Raw genomic sequence first — 16,587 nt, forward strand, 5'->3', positions numbered from 1 at the left:
AATGCATGATCCGTCTTTGGTCAATTGGCTTATTCTTGAGGCGCCTTGTAAGCAGGGGATAATTCCCCGAAACTGTTCAGTTTGGACTCATGATGTTAGTTGTCTCAGGAGAACGAATACCTTGACCTTTATCCAGCAATCTCGTCAAGCGAATAAAGACGACGTATGATGTAGAGTACGTTAAGATTGTTCAGAGAGCTTCAAAGTCCCAATCGAAGCGGTGTTGCGTGCCTTGAGCTATGAGAACAGTCGTGTCAACAAGGCCGTTCGTTGGAGCCTTTCCAGACACCGGTTTATTCAAGGAGAAGGATTGTTTTGTCGCAACATAGATTACTCAGGCCTACGACTTGACCTCGTGATTAGGATCATCGTTATCCTCGGAAGTCCATGTCATGCCGGGAGACAAGGGTATGATGCTGCTCGGACCAGTGCCAAATAAAGACTTCCGAAACGCAGCGCTTGCTCTCAGCCAATGTCGTTAATCTTGGGGTCCGTGGAGGCGACGTTGAAGAACATCCCGTCTTGGCGAGAAGATATCAAAAAAAGGATCCCGAAGTTCTTCTATTCGCGCCAAGAGAGAGCGACATTATCATTACTCGCGGCAAGTAAGATGCTTCGACAAAGTAAGCAAAGACATGAACATCTGCAGCCGATGAGAAGTGGCTGTGGGGCAAGCGTGGGATGGGTTGGCTTGGCTACTCTGTGAAGAGGTTGGAGCCAACGCCAAGATGCAGGTGGTGAGAGTAAAAGGGAAATAGATTGTTATCATCTTGATCCTACACCGCATTAATCTCCGGTTTGTTATGTTCTATACACACACGCACGTTGCTATAGGACGGATACCGTCTGCGGAGATGGCTCCTCCGATATTCATGCTAGCGTCTGTAACTGCAGGGAGACAACGTAAAGCGGCCCAGTTGAGGCAAAGATCAGTTCCCAGCGTTAAGCTTAAAAAGAACCTTGGATAGGGATGCAGTCCCTTGGAGAAGGTTCCTGATGAGGAAGGACAGATATCGATCTTGTAACGTGAGAGATAGGCCAGTCAGTTATTGACGCGCATGAGTAGAAAAGGAACCAAGTTTCGGCATTCCTGCCTGCCAAGATGGAATGGAGTATCATGAGGATAGAAGCCAAGACGGGTTGCCTCGACACCCCTGGCTAGTTGGGCAAGCCGTGCAAGCCGTGTCTAAGTAGATAGAAGACAGTTGATAGTATTCACAAGTGCAGTATCAAGAGCGTTGTCAGTACCATATGACCCTAGATCACCAAAGTCTATACCCCAGATTCTACACATCTGATGTTGTCGTCACAATAAGGTGACGAGTTGGCGGGCCCTACTCCAGGTCCGCTCATAGGGAACAACCCACTAAAAGCACTGATTCTGTGGCGCTCTCACAGCGGGTCAAAGGCTCGCTTAAGGCGCTCTTGTCCATGGAAGCACAGTACGTCCTGGTACTCCGTAGAGACCACTTTTTCATTTTCGTCAGAGGACATGAAAGACTGGGGAATAATGAAGATCGAAAAGGACAAAACCGCCAAGGAATCCACCGGGTTACCCGATTCGTATTTCCGAGTCTCCTCCATTAACTTGTTGCTGGTGACATGTGCGAAGGCAAACAGGATCAGCATTGCTTATTGCAGAGGTTAATTTCACTTCTATTTTCTGGATATCCTCGTGGGTTTTTGAAACGATTGAGGAGGTGATATGGGGAAATGTCATTGACCCCATGGGAAAATGGAATTATGTTATTTGGAGGGTCTGGGTGTTGTTTGGTGATCAGTTCCACAGGACAAGGGCAAATGCATGTTGAACAGTTGAATCACATGAGAATGATAGACACAGTAGAAGATAGTACTGTCGCGTATGATATTTACTTGCAGAATTTCACAGTATTATTCCCGAGGATAAACATAATTGATTGATGGCAAATTATTACCTTGACCTTGGTTATGGCATCAAGTCATCAACCTACCCGATACCGTTTTGTCTGTCGCTTGCCACGCTTACCTCCGGATTAAACAGACAGGACCCGTAAAAGACACTCTAAAAGACCCACGGGATTCCCTGAGCGGGTGTCTCTAAAACCAAAGGTCCGAGATTGCGGCGGATGGTGTTATGACGTTGGACGCAAGATTTTAGTCAAAATCTTAACCTAAACCCTGCGGCTCTCCATAATTCCTCGTCCGCACCTCGGCATTATTCCCCAATTATTTCTCGGCGAGGGATCAATGAGGGGAAGAAAAGGGAAAACTTGGAGTAATGGGAAGGGTATTCTCGGGGATTAACCGACAATTGTTGTTCCTATTTTTTTTTTAACAAGAATTAATTGTTGAGGAATTGTAGAATGTTGTATACTGTTGACTCTTCAGTACACCCATTGAGTACCATGTACCTTGTATGCAGTGCTGATCCTGACGATCACTCTGATAACCCAACAGTTGATATCTTTGATGCAGACAAACGGTGAAAAAGGAACACAAGGCCAAGGCGTCATTCTCCAACTGCTCAGTAAACTCTAGTCTCTCTAGTCATGCAATAATCGTGACCGCAAGGATAAAGAACCGAGAAATGGGGCATCTTGATTCAAGGGTCTTGTTCCCTTTTAGGAGATTTTCGAAGATCGCGGAGACTATGACGTATACGAATCCGCCCAACCCCGGGTATCTCTCGAATAACCAACTCTAAATGAGACGTCATGTTTACCCAGTTTAAAATTTTTACACAGTTTTAGACTCTGTTGAATATCGTGATACAGTGCATCTTTGGGGTTAGACTCTTGACTCTTGACTTGCCATCGCTTCTACAGTTAGACTAGACAGTTTCTTTCACAGTACGTCATGCGGGCCCCCTGAATTAGCTTCTTTTTTTTTTCTTTTCACAAGTGACGTTGTTTCTTGTACATACTAGGAAACCTCATTGGCCAATCTTCTAAAACTCTTCACCTTCTAGATCTACTTTATCTAAGGTTATCTGAAATCTCTGTCTCCAAACAAAGGGACCCGTACAGTTTCCAAGTTCTCCCGAGTCATTAACCCTGGAAAACTACTTGTCTTATCGGTTCCACTGTGCTGTGACATACGTACAGGAGCAGGAGGACTCATTCTGTGGGACGCCCCCCGTATCCACGCACGACTCCAGAAGTTTTGCTTGGCGTCATTCTCAGTCTCTAAACCACGCCTTTGCTCGAGCTTATAAGAAATGTAAATCTCCCGCTCTTTTTCCCTTCTCTTCAGTCCAGACCATTCTATCAAGAAACCATCAATAGGTTGTTCAACATGGTTCACGTCGACAACGAAGAGGGGATCCCCCATTACTGGGGCAAGACCGGCAAGGGTCTCCAGAAACTCATCACCATTGTCGCTACCACTGACTTTCTTCTTTTCGGTTATGGTAAGACTCCCAACGTCCCGTCCCCCACCTGTCAGGGAAAACCTAATCTATGAGTCTATCATGCTGACCGTTGAACTCCCCATGCAGATCAAGGTGTCATGTCCGGTATCATCTCCGCTCCTGCTTTCACAGAAGACTTCCCCCAGGTTCTCGACGAGACATACGAGGGTTTCGTCGTCTCCATCTACGCTGTCGGTTGCTTCCTCGGTGCTCTCTTCATTCTCAACTTTGGTGACCGTCTCGGTCGTCGCAACTCCATCTTCCTCGGTGCTATCATCATGATTGTCGGTGTCGTTATCCAAATCGCTGCTGTCCCCCCCAGCGGTGGTGCCACAGCCCAATTCATCATCGGCAGAGCAATCACTGGTATCGGAAATGGTATCAACACCTCCACCATCCCTACCTACCAGGCCGAGTGCAGTGAGTCTCACAACCGTGGAAAGCTCATCTGCATTGAGGGCGGTAACGTCGCCATCGGAACGTTGATCGCTTACTGGATCGACTATGGCTGTACCTATGGCCCTCACGCCTTTGTCTGGCGATTCCCCATCGCTTTCCAGGTCGTCTTTGCTACCATCGTTCTTGTTATGATGATGAAGCTTCCCGAGTCTCCTCGTTGGCTCCTCACACACAATCGTCGCGAAGAGGCTGAGACTATTCTTGCTGGTCTCAACGGTACTCCCCGCAACTCCCCCGAGGTCATGGCCCAGATTGAGACCATCGAGAAGGCCATCGCTGCCACTGGTAACAAGGGTGGAAAGACTCCCTTCTCTGCTCTCTTCACTGGTGGAAAGACCCAGCACTTCCGACGTCTCATTCTCGGTGCCTCTTCTCAGATGATGCAGCAGCTCTCCGGTTGCAACGCCGTCATCTACTACTTCCCCATTCTCTTCCAGAAGTCCATCGGTACCGACCACAACATGGCTCTCCTCCTCGGTGGTGTCAACATGATCATCTACTCCATCTTTGCCACTACCTCTTGGTTCGCCGTTGAGCGTGTCGGTCGCCGCAAACTCTTCCTCATTGGAACCGTCGGCCAGTGTGCTTCCATGATTCTCACTTTCGGTGCTCTGATCCCTGGTACCCCCGCTGCCGCCAAGGGAGCTGCTGTCGGTCTCTTCACCTACATCGCCTTCTTCGGTGCTACCTGGCTGCCTCTCCCCTGGTTGTACCCCGCTGAGATCAACCCTCTCAAGACCCGCGCAAAGGCTAACGCTACCTCCACCGTCTCCAACTGGCTCTGGAACTTCTTCATCGTCATGATCACTCCCGTCATGATTCACGGAACCGGTACCTACGGTTGGGGCACCTACGCCTTCTTCGCTGGCATGAACGCCATCTTCTTCCCCATCATCTACTTCTTCTACCCCGAGACCTCTGGTCGCTCCCTCGAGGAGATTGATCTCATCTTCGCCAAGGGTTACACTGAGAAGATCAGCTATGTCACCGCTGCCAAGCAGCTTCCTCGCATGGCTGACCACGAGGTTGCCGACAAGGCCCGTGAGTACGGCTTCGGCAGTGACGACGAGAAGGCCGAGGCCTCTGAGCGTGAGAACGGTGTTGTTGTCTAAACAACTAAAAACTGAAAAATCGACGTCGACATTTCTCGCGTGTCCAGTATGACTGGGCGTTTTGCATTATAGACTTTTGCATTGCATACCATTTATGATGTAACGGATCTTTACAAGCTGCGAATTCGTAGCCATGATTTCTTTAGATACCACATGACTCTTAGGAGTCTAGCTTTCAAATACAACTCTTTTATATGAAACCTTAGTTCTTGAATGTGATTGTAATTTTCCAGTTTTCATAAACACGAATAGTGGTTTATAACAAGTAATCGCTCGCAGTAACCCTAGCATACCACGGACCTTGACAATGTTCTAGACCACTACGTTATCTCTATTTCATTTCTTCTAGACCAAACAAGGAAGCGAAAACTCTGCATGATAGATATGTTGACCTCGTTGATACAAATGATTTGGTGGCATTTTACAACTTGGAAGAGATATCTGATAGCCAGCAACCATAACCGTAGAAACCCAGCAGTCCAACATGAAGGCCGACAATATTTAACATTTTCGTGATTCTCTACTCTATGTTTCAAATCTGTAAATCGAAGCCCGAGCCTTCTCGTCTTTCTTGAAATTCTCAACTCAAGATACTACCTTCTCCATAAATACCCGCATGAGATGTATTATTGAAGTTAACGTAAACATTGCCCAAGGTTTCCCTTCTACACACAGTGACTGAATGAACGTTGATATATGTTAATGAACCCTTGTTGAATTGTCTCTGTCATTTATCCACGGATGATCTAGTAATATAAGATAATAACAAAACATATAGGTGCTATAAAATTCCAGAGATATTTCCCCAACTAGTGTCGATGGCGGCTGGATGACCTTGACCTTGAATGACCTCGATGGTGGCGACGGCGGCGGTGGTGGTCATCATCAGAAGAGCTCGAACTCGAACGGCTATGGTGACGACGACGACGGTAGTCAGAATCACGCGAACGAGAACGAGAATGGTCTCGACGATGTCGGTGACGCGAAGAAGAACGCGAGCGAGATCTGTCCCTACCCCAGCTCTCCATCTCGGCAGTATGTTTCCTTTTCATCTCCTCCTCCTCTTGACGCTCCTTTTCCTCCTTCTCCTCCTTCTCCTCCTTGTGGTCACGTCTCCAATCTTGACCCTTGTGGCCGATGAATGCACCGAGGAGAGCACCAGCGACGGTAGAGGTTTTACTTCCCCCTATCTTATTGCCGCCAAATGCACCAGCGGCACCTCCGGCTAGAGCACCGGTCAGACCTCGCTCGCCGTCACCTGCTTCACCAGGGACTTGGCTTTCGAACTGGCCCCCGGGCTGGTGTTGAGGGTTAAAGGTATCTGGCTGGCCTTGACCTTGGTGCTGTGCGTTTGACATTGCGTAGTAGGTTGAAGCCTCTCCTCCTCCCTGTTGGTTGAAATTCTGAGGGGGCTGCTGGTAGGGAGATGGTTCTTGTTGATGGTAGCTTGGGTGTGGGCTTGGAGAAGGTTCAAATGCTCTGTCCTGAGGCGGATAGGGACTGTGAGATTGCTGGTGTTGAGGAGGTCCAGATTGATAGTTCTGGTAGTTGTTTTGTTGATAGCCTTGTTGTTGATAATCGGCTGGTGGTCTCTGCTGGTATTCACCCTGCTGCTGATAACCGCCCTGATAGCCACCCTGATAGCCACCCTGGGGGTAACCGCCCTGCTGGTAACCACCACCTTGGTATTCCGGCTGTTGCTGATGATAGTAGTTTCCGCTCATTGTGCTGATGATTTTTCGATAATTCTACCAGTGCAAACGATAGAATATTGAGTCTAGATATACTCAAGTTGGGTGCATGGACCACTGTTCTCGTACACGTTGTCGTCAGCATATGGCTTTAGCCTTTGCTGCGCATCTTGGCGCCAAGCGGCAGTTCCGAGAGTCTATTCGACAACTAGATGATAATGGAGTCCGGTTGGCATTGACAGAGTGGCTTGGTCGTACTTGGCCGGCTTCCAAATGCCGAAAACAGGGGTCTTGGCTGCCGAAGAATCCGTGGGCCTTTGAGTTGACGACACGACAGTCATCACTAACAATATTTGTGCCTGAGCCATAGAGAAGCCACCTCCTCCACTATTGTTTAGATCCTCTATAGTGCGGGATATGATTGGTGTTCTCGTATTAACTGCTGCTCCATTAATCTCTTGCTACTCCACTTCGCAGGCCTTTCAACAACATGTAACAGTGCTGTTTGGTACTGGTCCATTGCGCAGGGGTTACAGATCTCAAGTCCCACGACTTGTTAGCTATTCTTTGCTATAACTGAAGTAAAAGACCAATGAGATATAACTGGCCAAGCAAAAGGCATAGGGATAATGCTGGAACAATTCTTTGGAACAGGGGAACTTGGACCACTAAAAAAGAAGCCTAGCATGAGTACCAATTTAAGATTTCAAGCCCTGCGGGCTATATCAACATCCCGCTGTCCTGCCCCCCCAATTCTTGGTTTCCCATTGGTAGTCTCGTGTTCAATTCAACCCTCCTACATACCACCACAATGGCAGCCAATAAAGCTCTCGCAATTCGAGTAGATGGCAGATTCAAGCGTGCTTCGGCACCAAAAAGCAGAAATGGATGTCTCACCTGGTAAGTTTGATTGGCTGTCGTCTTGTTTCTCGTAAAAACGTTCACTAACCAAGATATACTACAGCAAGTAAGTCAAGCTGATTGGAGTACTTGTCGTATAAGATACTTAGATTGCTTTCGGCAGATTCAGACATCTCAAATGCGACGAAGCAAAGCCTGTTTGCCAAAGGTGTCAAGACGACAAGATGAAGTGTGACGGTTACCTTCCTCCGAAGCCCAGAGTTTTCAAAGGGACTAGAAAAAACAAGGAACCCAAAACCCAGGCTGTTACGGTCGTCAATCCACCGATACAACGTTTCGATCAGACGCCATTGTTGGCAGATCCCGAGAGATTACATCTTCAACACTTCCTTCACTGGACCGCCAAACAACTCTCGACTTCATCCGCCGCCACCAACTTCTGGTTGTGCTATGCACTTCCAATGTCATATCAGTTCGATGCTATCAGGTACAGCATGATTGCAGTGGGTGCTTCGCATCGGGCATTCATGTCCCACTCTCTCGGCTTTGGGCGTCCTGAGTACCTTCAACGCCCTGTCATACAACACTACAACAGAGCCATATCATCTATCCTACCCATGATGTCGTCTCCCACACAAGGGAACATGCACTGCATCTTGATCTGCTGCATGCTCTTTATCACCTGCGAGGGACTCACTGGTCGCTATGACGAACTCCTAAAGCATCTTGCGGCAGGCGACATGATACTAAGATCACTTCAAGATCCTACCACAGCAGAAGAGTCCACCATGACGGAGAAGCTTGTTTCCATTTTCTCACAACTATGCCTCGAGTCATCTGACTTTATGAAAGACCCTAATCTGCCTGGTATCCAGAAGTGGTGTTCTAAAGATGCGAAGCATAGCGTCAACGATATTCAACCATTTGAATCCCTCGACGATGCTTCACACGCAATACATAAGTTGCGATTGCTTCACGATTTCGCACCTCAGGATCCAGACAGAGAAAATGGCAGAGAAAACGACAAAGCCTTCCAAGGCGCACTGAACAGATGGGACATGCGTTTCCGAGATATGGCCGAACGCGATATCTTTCACTGGACTGACGAGGAAATGTCGCAATACTACAGCCTTCAACTTCTCCGGCGTTATTTCCAGATGTATATCGATTCATACGCTGATCAAGAATGGGAAAATCCAACGGATCAAACTATTTTGCCTTTTCTTGAAACTGCGGAACTGGTAGCAGCGCCTCTGATAGGTATGAGCCAACCTACGTACTCCTTGGGCGGATGTCTCGTGCCGGGTCTTTCATTCGCGGCGTTTCATACTCAGGATGGTGCTTTGAGGAGTCAAATTTTAGATCTGCTTGGGAGACTAAATCATCGACAAGGTATCTATGATAGTAATGACGTGGCTGAGATGCATACGCTGGCGGCAATGGACATGGGTGATTGGGGGTCCTGTTGTTCTGACTCTGATGACGAGTCTGTCTATGGAGAACTTGATCCACCTCTAACGTCGCCTGTTGGAATACCAGCCATGATCGAGGGCCTGGCTCGCAAGGCTGGGGTCACAAGTAAGCGATTAGAATGCTTTTCATAGACTGTTTTGTGGAAAGGAAGTTATATTGTTAAACCTTTATGTCGGTCTTTGAATACTATTTATGAACATGCTACATACTGAATGATAATCATCTATCGCGTCTATTCTTAGTTCTTGTTCCTCAAAGCCTTGGTTCTAGAAAGGCTGTTAGGGTCCAAGTAAGGCTTCTCGCCAATTCCAACGGCACGATGGCCCTCTCTCTGACCAAGACCATCATAATCATTAGTGGCGCTATGGAACGCACTACGGTTATCCCAGAATGCTATCAAACAGTTAGCTTCCGCTTCAAAACGTGTCGCGTCTGAATACTCACCGATATCGTTAGGGCTTCTCCACCTGAATCGGACTTGCAAGTCATGGTTCTCTTCAATCCTCTTATAGAACGACTCAAGCAACTCCTTGCTCTCTCGAGCACTCAACTCATTGATGCGCCTGGGAAAGTTACCCACTGCGAAAAGCGACTTCCAGCCTGTAACAGGGTTTGTTCGAACTACGGGATGGGAAGTCTTGAGTGCATCGCCGATGTTCTCAGGATGACCACGCGGCTCCTCATAAATCTTGAAGTGATCAGGTCGAGCATCCCGGGCTTTCAGAAAGCCGTCACCCGAAAACGTTGCGGTCAAGCCTTCAAAGAACTTCTGATACGGATCACTGTATCGATCGTATAACTCGTACCCGGAAGCCCAGAGCGTATCACCGCCTCCGGATGGAAGCTTGGTAAGACGCAGGCTTGTATAATCGGCCGGGTACTCCTCAAACTGAATGTCGCTGTGCCAGCTAGCAGCGCCTTGCTTACGGTCATCTCTATCTCTCTCTCTATCATGGAAAAAGTGGGATTGGGATGAGATGACGCTGATTTCGTTGTCTTCTACACCGAACTCGTTGCTGCCGTTGAGAAGAGGGTGGATGTGAAGAGTTGATGCCGATGGCTTGTTGGTGAGTTGACCAAGACGTTGAACAAGTTCTTTGTGGAGGTCATCTGTGAGATTATCCTGGGCGCGGAAGAAGACGACTCCTCTTTCAGAAACTGTTTCATGGTTAGGCTAGGGACGTTTCAGTTCTAGTGCCGGTTGACTCACTGGTGATGGCGAGGTCACGGATCAGCTCATCGGCATTTTTAGCATTGATGATATCGTCAACAAGGTTGACGGTGGGGTATTCACGGCCGATGACAGGTGTTGACTCTTCAAAGTTGAACTTGTCAAGGGCTCCTGAAGTAGTCAAAGGCTCTGGGTATTTGTTTGCTTCAAGGCTGATGGGAACAGTGCGTTGCGCCTGTGTTTCTGTGATGGTAGTAGTCGACATGTTGGTTTGATAGTCTTTGCAGAATGTGCTTAGTTCTGATGTCCAGATCGGATGAATGTACTACTGGATTGCTATGATTTATAGTAGTTGCTGGTTTCAGTTCCCCATGGGCATACGATGGCACAATCTGTTATATCTGTTGCGACATGTAACAACACCCAGTTAGATGACACAAATACCGACGAGATCCGACAACGGCGAGGAGCCATTGCGCTATCTTCCTTGCGTGTTGCTTCAGAGTCTGGCATCATCAGGTATCAAGGCTATTGGATGAAGACAATGGGGCCTGGTCACACTCGTACGTCTTTGCACGATAACAATTAGCTTCCACGCGTCGCTTGGTTTCAATTATGGATTCCGCCATCTCTAAACTGGATTGGGCATCTGATTGATGATTGTGTCGTCGGCAAACTCGGGGTCTCGGTCAATTCGACCTCGCATTGGTCGAAGCTGACAACTAAAGATGGCGTGCGAATACCCCAAGATTAGATGCTGTCCACTTTATCATCCTTTTCATGTATCGTGAAATCCGGGGTGAATCAATAAAATCACGTAATGTCAAGTGGAGGAGTTGCAGGGTAATCAATAGGTTGCATTTTCAACAATCCTTCCTGTCTGACCTCGCTATGTGAGGTGACATACTTGTTCTAGGAATCCGTTTTTCTCATCGGGCATCAGACATGGTAGATGTTGTAATTCTTGTCTGAGTGTATTGTGATTGCAGTATCTTGACAGGAAGAACTGGAATAGATTCAACCACGAGTAGTTTGAAGTTTAGTTGCTGTACTGCTGATATCGATCGTTTTGCCTGGATGTCGTAGAAGATAATAAATGAAATTTACGCGACGCGACAGTTGTACTGGGTAGGCAAAATTGTGAGTCACTTTTAACTGGCTAATCTAATCTAATCCAACTACCTGTTGCCATCGAGATAAGATAACATCACCATTCCACGAAGAAAAGACATTTGCATTTCCGGACCGACGCGTCTGTCGCGACATCCGTCAACAATGCTTCTCCGGAGCTGCCCCGACAAGCCGGTCCAACTTCCGAAATGAAGGTTCCGGGCCTCAAGTTCTTCCGTTATCGATAACCTGCCGAGTGGGTCTCCTCCCTGGCGGATCTTTCTCCGCCAGTCTCCGCCCCAACTTCCGCCCGGCATCCGCAAGAGATTTCACCATGAGTGTGTCACACTCGCCCCAACGAGGCATGGACTCTACAAAGCGGAAGCGAGCCGCCAAGGCTTGCAATTACTGCAGAAAGAGGTATTGCCTCTGATTGATCATTGGATCATGTTCCATATACTGATGGCCTGGCAGAAAGAGGAAATGTGATGGGCGACAACCTGTCTGTACGCTATGTGAAGAAGCGAACAACTCGGAATGCGCATATCGCGACGAAGGCAATGAGAGCAAGTACGTTTCACTACTGGCGATATGAAAGAAGTCTGCTAAACGACGTAGACGCATCGCCATCTCGGTAGACAGAGTCGATGAAATCTTTGACCGCCTTGAATCTCTCGAATCAACATTCCAATCCGCCATAGCAAGACAAAGAGAGAAAAGTCCAGTACCAACACCATATTCTATCCCCAGACCCGTCGAAGCCATCAGCCCAGAAGATGGCATTATTCCAGCATCATCAGTTCACTCAACAGGACCCGGAACTCAAACTTCATTATCACAATTCGCTAACAACAATGTCTTCAACACCACCATGGACATACCCCTGTCCCATTCATCAACGACAGGGAATCTTCTACGCTCAGCTCCCGCAAAGGCATTGCTAGGTCATTATCCTCCTGATCTGTTCCTCCATATCGAGTTGAGACGCCCGGTTCCCGAAGGATTGAGACTGAATGCGACACCGGCTAGCCAAATAGACATTCCTTTAGTTTCCCCCAATGAGACCGACCATCTCGTGCGCAATTACTTCCAACTGGTGCACCGATTCCACCCCATTCTTGATCAACGGGCTTTCTACGAGTTATACGATCGCGTTCTCGACCGTGGACCCCAACCAGATCTCCCTTCGGCGTTGGTGCTTGTTGTGTTGGCTCTTGGCACTGTCGCAGCCGAGACACCAAATCGAATGGACGCGTGTTGGAGTCCTGGAATACGATTCTTCACTCCAGCTGTGCGATTACTGCTGACCGAATCTTTGGGATCCTTTGGTGGTGACCCTCTTCTACCCCAGGCCTTGTATCTGGCTGCGCTGTACTATAGTTACTTGTCAAGGCCTTTGCTTGCATGGCGGTTGGTACACATGGCTTCTACTGACGTGCAGCACTATTGGATCAGGTACATCACCTCTCCAGATAACAAGGAACCGTGCTGATGAAGATCCAGATCCGAGAAGCTATTACGAGACGGTCAAGGCGGTTCTCAAGACCAATCAATTCTACGAGTCTTTTGGGCTATTCTCGTTCTTGAATGGTGAGCTGTCACTTCATTGTTCTAAGCAAACCTCTTCTAACTAGCACAGTGATATCCTTGCAGAACATCATCTCCCTCGGAGTGGCATAGAAAAAATCGTTGACAAACTTCCCTACCCATGGTCCGACGGCCCTTCCGAACCATACATGCACCGCTGGCTAGCCGATCTCTCATCTCGTCGCCTCCTCAACCGAATCCACTACGTTCTTTACGCCGAAGCAGAGCCAGGGACAGGAGACCCAGCAGATAGTTCCGAGGAAACACTGTCCAGTCTACCGAACCTAGCCCACGAGTTGAATCGTCAGCTGGGGGCGTGGTATCACCTCCTTCCTCACAGCATCCGACCAAACTTGGACAGTCCGCCGATCGGTATTGATGATACCATGGTGTCTATACGGTATCACACCACGGGAGATATTATATATAGGCCTTTTCTGTACCAGGTTTGTGCGCTAGCTCCAGGGACGTCGCCAAACCCAGCGACTCTCGAGAATGCTAGACAATGTCTTTTGCATTGCCGAAGGTACCTCAACGCTGTAGAACACGCAGTTCACGCACCAACAGCCTCGTTGGAAAATTTGTTGCATGGGTATGTAGAACCTCTCACAAGTTGAGATGCTTATCACTAATCAAATCAACTAGAACAATGGCTGTTGTGTTGCTCCTCTCATTCGCCGCGTTCTCAAGACTGGATGCTTTGAGAGTCCCAGATCTGAACCAATTGCAGGACAAAGGAATTAGGATCTGCGAAAGGTGGGCGTTTCCAGGATCGAGCATTGAGCAAATGGTTGTCATTCTGCGCGCCCTGCGAGCGAAATGCATAGATACAGGTGGATAACAAAAATACAACTAAAATATACTAGCTTCACATACAGTACCTGCTTGCATTACCGGCCCGGGAATGTAAATCGAAAGGCGAGTGATTGACTTTTAGATTTGACATGAAGGGCGCGCACTAAAGTTCCGGTAGCGGGGCCGAGATCTCGCAGAATGTGGCAACATGTTTCTGGAACATCCGGCCTTCGTCAAAATTGTTCTCTTGCATTCCCTGGTCTCAATTGGCCTTCAATCTTGGATCATTAAAAAACTCGATCGCCTGCATCAGTCCTAGTTCATTTACGCATATATCATAAAGTCCTCCCAGTGCTTCTTTGTATTAACCACTGGTCGAGTTGCCATATCTACCACAATTATTGCAACAACCCTCGCTTCGAAAACACCCAACCGCGCACAACAATGACGGCACCATCACAAAAAGCAGTCAGCGTCCGCCGTGCCACTCTCTCAGATGTTAGCGCCATCACTGAACTTGGCGCACGTGTCTTCTCAATCACATTCGGTCACTCGGTCGAGCCTCACGAACTAGCAGCCTTTCTGGAAGAATCATACACAGAAGAAGCAATCACGAGCGACATCAACGACCCGGACAAGGATGTCATTGTCGCGACCAATTCGGATGACGAGTTTCTGGGTTTCGCCTATCTCACTAGGGGAAGCAGTGAGCCTTGCGTAGAGGATCTGGAAAAGACTGTCGAGCTGCAGAGGATATATGTTGATCCCGACTCCCATGGCGCTGGCGTAGGAAAGGCGCTAGAGAAAGTTATTGAAGGGATGGCGAGGGATCAAGGCTTTAAGCATCTTTGGCTGGGGGTGTGGGAGGAGAACCCCAGGGCGATAAAGGCGTATGAGAAATGGGGATACAAGCAGGTTGGAGACCACGACTTTACGATTGGGTCCATAGTGCAGAGAGACCACATCATGGTAAAGTCTTTGTAGTAATAAACATTGAAATATCCCATATTTTACTTTCCAACAAATCTATGACAATTCTAAACTTATTGCTTGGTCACCTCTATCTTGCGAGGTCCAACAGGCCCAGTCCATCTCGCTCGCAAAGCATGAGCTGCACTCTTTGGCCTGCGATCCCTAGTAAAGATACCCTTCTTGTTCCCATCAACCCTAATAATCATAGCCGATGTCTGGAAATCAGCAAAGTTCCACACATGCTCGCCGACGACATTATCAATGCGGTCAAAGACGCGGTGATACATGTCCAAAAAGCGAACCTGGTACTCTTCAGTCCAGGGCACATCACAAACGGTGTGCAGACCTGCGACTGTGTCGGTGCCATATTCCGTCATGATTATGGGTTTGGCGGCGTAGGCTTCTTGCCAACTGCGTAGCTCGGCTTCAAGGGCGACTTCTGCGGCTTTGAGGTTTCCTGTTTGCGTGTACCACCCGTAGTAGCGGTTCATACAGACTACATCAAAAAGGTCTGCGATGCGATCTGTATCAGGCTTAGAGTGGATCATGTGGGAGTAGCACATTGGCCGTTTCTGACTGTCCAGCGATCGCGCCAAGGTAACGAGCGGTTCAAAGTATTCTCGACTTCCCTGCTCGCTGGCCCCAGGCTCATTTGCCAGCATCCACATCACAACACAAGGGTGGTTCTTATCCCGGCTGATAAGCTCACGGATAGCTTGTTCATGTGAAGCCTGTGTTTTGCTACTCATGGTATCCGGGGAGAATGTGGCAAGTTGCTTGTTGCCAAACATACCCGAGACAATATTGAGGTTGAGACCAACGGCGGCTGTTTCGTTAATAACAACCACGCCGTGTCTGTCGGCATATTCCAGAACCTCCTCTGCGTAGGGGTAGTGGGAGGTTCGGAAAGAGTTGGCTCCTATCCACTTCATCAGACGGTAGTCGTGTATCATGTATGACGCGTCATAACCGCGTCCACGGACGGGGCCATCTTCGTGTTTGCCAAAGCCGGTAAAATAAAATGGCTTCCCGTTGATGAAGAAGCGGCCATCTCGGATCTCGACTGAACGGATGCCTACGGCAAGGTTATATGTGTCGAGGATCTCGTCGTGTTCGCCGCGTACGAGCTGAGCCCGAAGCTGATAAAGGTACGCAGCACCAGGTGCCCAGTATTTAGCGTTTTTAACCTCAAGTTTTCCATGTGACTCTTGGGCTTGACACACTGTCGCATCCTCTTCGTCGTCGAGCAGGATGCGCCATCTTGCGTCAGCCTGAAGTTCACCAGAGGTCCGAATATCAAATTCGACAATGCCGGTTCCGTCCCCAAGAAGATCTGTGCCGACGCTGATATCATTTATAAAGACCTTTGGTACCGAGTAAAGCCACACAGAACGGGCCAATCCAGCATAGTTGAAAAAGTCATGCTGATAGCTCTGCTTCCGCGAACCATCACTTTGAGCCTCAATGCGACCCGGCGGAATAGTCTCCCATGTGAGTTGATTGTTCACAGCAATCGTAAGACGAAACTCTGACCCCGGTTCGACAAGTCCAGTAAGCTCAATCTCAAACGGTGTATAGCCGCCGATATGCTCGACGACAAACTTGTCGTTGACGTAAACTCTGCCGTGGTGGGTTGCAGCATCTACACGTAGAAAGACACGCTGAGGCGCAACCCAACCGCGGGGAACAACTGCTTGACGCTGATAGTAGACCCAGCCGACGTGGTCGCGGATGGTCTCGTCAGCAAAGATGTCGTTGTAGCTGGCTGGAACAGGTACTTGAAGCTCTGGTGAGATTCGCTTCTTCCATGCTTGCTCAGTTTCAATGTCGTGAGATTTGGCGAGGGCAAAGTTCCAAACACCGTCTAGTGACACAAGGTCGCGAGCCCTGTTGGCTTGTGGTCGCAACATGATGTGATGGTAGAGAGATAGATGGCTGATGTTACTGCTTCATTGCAAAATGCAT

The 16,587-nt window shown here is 48.4% G+C and overlaps 7 protein-coding genes across 7 annotated transcripts; 4 read left to right on the plus strand and 3 right to left on the minus strand.

Annotated features, from left to right (window-relative positions):
* Positions 1-3,276: 3,276 nt before the first annotated feature.
* On the plus strand, positions 3,277-4,962 carry FGSG_07587 (uncharacterized protein; the record flags this gene model as incomplete). Its single annotated transcript, XM_011329067.1, has 2 exons — positions 3,277-3,391; positions 3,479-4,962. The coding sequence occupies 2 exons, from the start codon at positions 3,277-3,279 to the stop codon at positions 4,960-4,962; spliced, it is 1,599 nt and encodes a 532-aa protein (XP_011327369.1).
* An 809-nt stretch (positions 4,963-5,771) lies between these two features.
* Positions 5,772-6,686, minus strand: FGSG_07588 (uncharacterized protein; the record flags this gene model as incomplete). Its single annotated transcript, XM_011329068.1, has 1 exon — positions 5,772-6,686. One exon carries the CDS (start codon positions 6,684-6,686, stop codon positions 5,772-5,774), a length of 915 nt encoding a protein of 304 aa, XP_011327370.1.
* Positions 6,687-7,464: 778 nt separating this feature from the next.
* FGSG_07589 (uncharacterized protein) lies at positions 7,465-9,118 on the plus strand (the record flags this gene model as incomplete). Its single annotated transcript, XM_011329069.1, has 4 exons — positions 7,465-7,553; positions 7,618-7,620; positions 7,678-8,774; positions 8,907-9,118. 4 exons carry the CDS (start codon positions 7,465-7,467, stop codon positions 9,116-9,118), a joined length of 1,401 nt encoding a protein of 466 aa, XP_011327371.1.
* A 107-nt stretch (positions 9,119-9,225) lies between these two features.
* FGSG_07590 (uncharacterized protein) lies at positions 9,226-10,423 on the minus strand (the record flags this gene model as incomplete). The annotated part of the gene is made up of 3 exons (XM_011329070.1): positions 9,226-9,380; positions 9,432-10,145; positions 10,198-10,423. 3 exons carry the CDS (start codon positions 10,421-10,423, stop codon positions 9,226-9,228), a joined length of 1,095 nt encoding a protein of 364 aa, XP_011327372.1.
* A 1,179-nt stretch (positions 10,424-11,602) lies between these two features.
* FGSG_07591 (uncharacterized protein) lies at positions 11,603-13,765 on the plus strand (the record flags this gene model as incomplete). The annotated part of the gene is made up of 7 exons (XM_011329071.1): positions 11,603-11,688; positions 11,743-11,838; positions 11,887-12,678; positions 12,710-12,858; positions 12,922-13,301; positions 13,399-13,447; positions 13,734-13,765. 7 exons carry the CDS (start codon positions 11,603-11,605, stop codon positions 13,763-13,765), a joined length of 1,584 nt encoding a protein of 527 aa, XP_011327373.1.
* A 329-nt stretch (positions 13,766-14,094) lies between these two features.
* FGSG_07592 (uncharacterized protein) lies at positions 14,095-14,634 on the plus strand (the record flags this gene model as incomplete). The annotated part of the gene is made up of 1 exon (XM_011329072.1): positions 14,095-14,634. One exon carries the CDS (start codon positions 14,095-14,097, stop codon positions 14,632-14,634), a length of 540 nt encoding a protein of 179 aa, XP_011327374.1.
* Positions 14,635-14,693: 59 nt separating this feature from the next.
* Positions 14,694-16,532, minus strand: FGSG_07593 (beta-glucuronidase; the record flags this gene model as incomplete). Its single annotated transcript, XM_011329073.1, has 1 exon — positions 14,694-16,532. The coding sequence occupies one exon, from the start codon at positions 16,530-16,532 to the stop codon at positions 14,694-14,696; it is 1,839 nt and encodes a 612-aa protein (XP_011327375.1).
* Between the last annotated feature and the right edge of the window lie 55 nt (positions 16,533-16,587).

This window comes from Fusarium graminearum, chromosome 4, assembly GCF_000240135.3.
Source record: "Fusarium graminearum PH-1 chromosome 4, whole genome shotgun sequence".
In the NCBI taxonomy this organism is placed as follows: Eukaryota; Fungi; Ascomycota; class Sordariomycetes; order Hypocreales; family Nectriaceae; genus Fusarium; species Fusarium graminearum.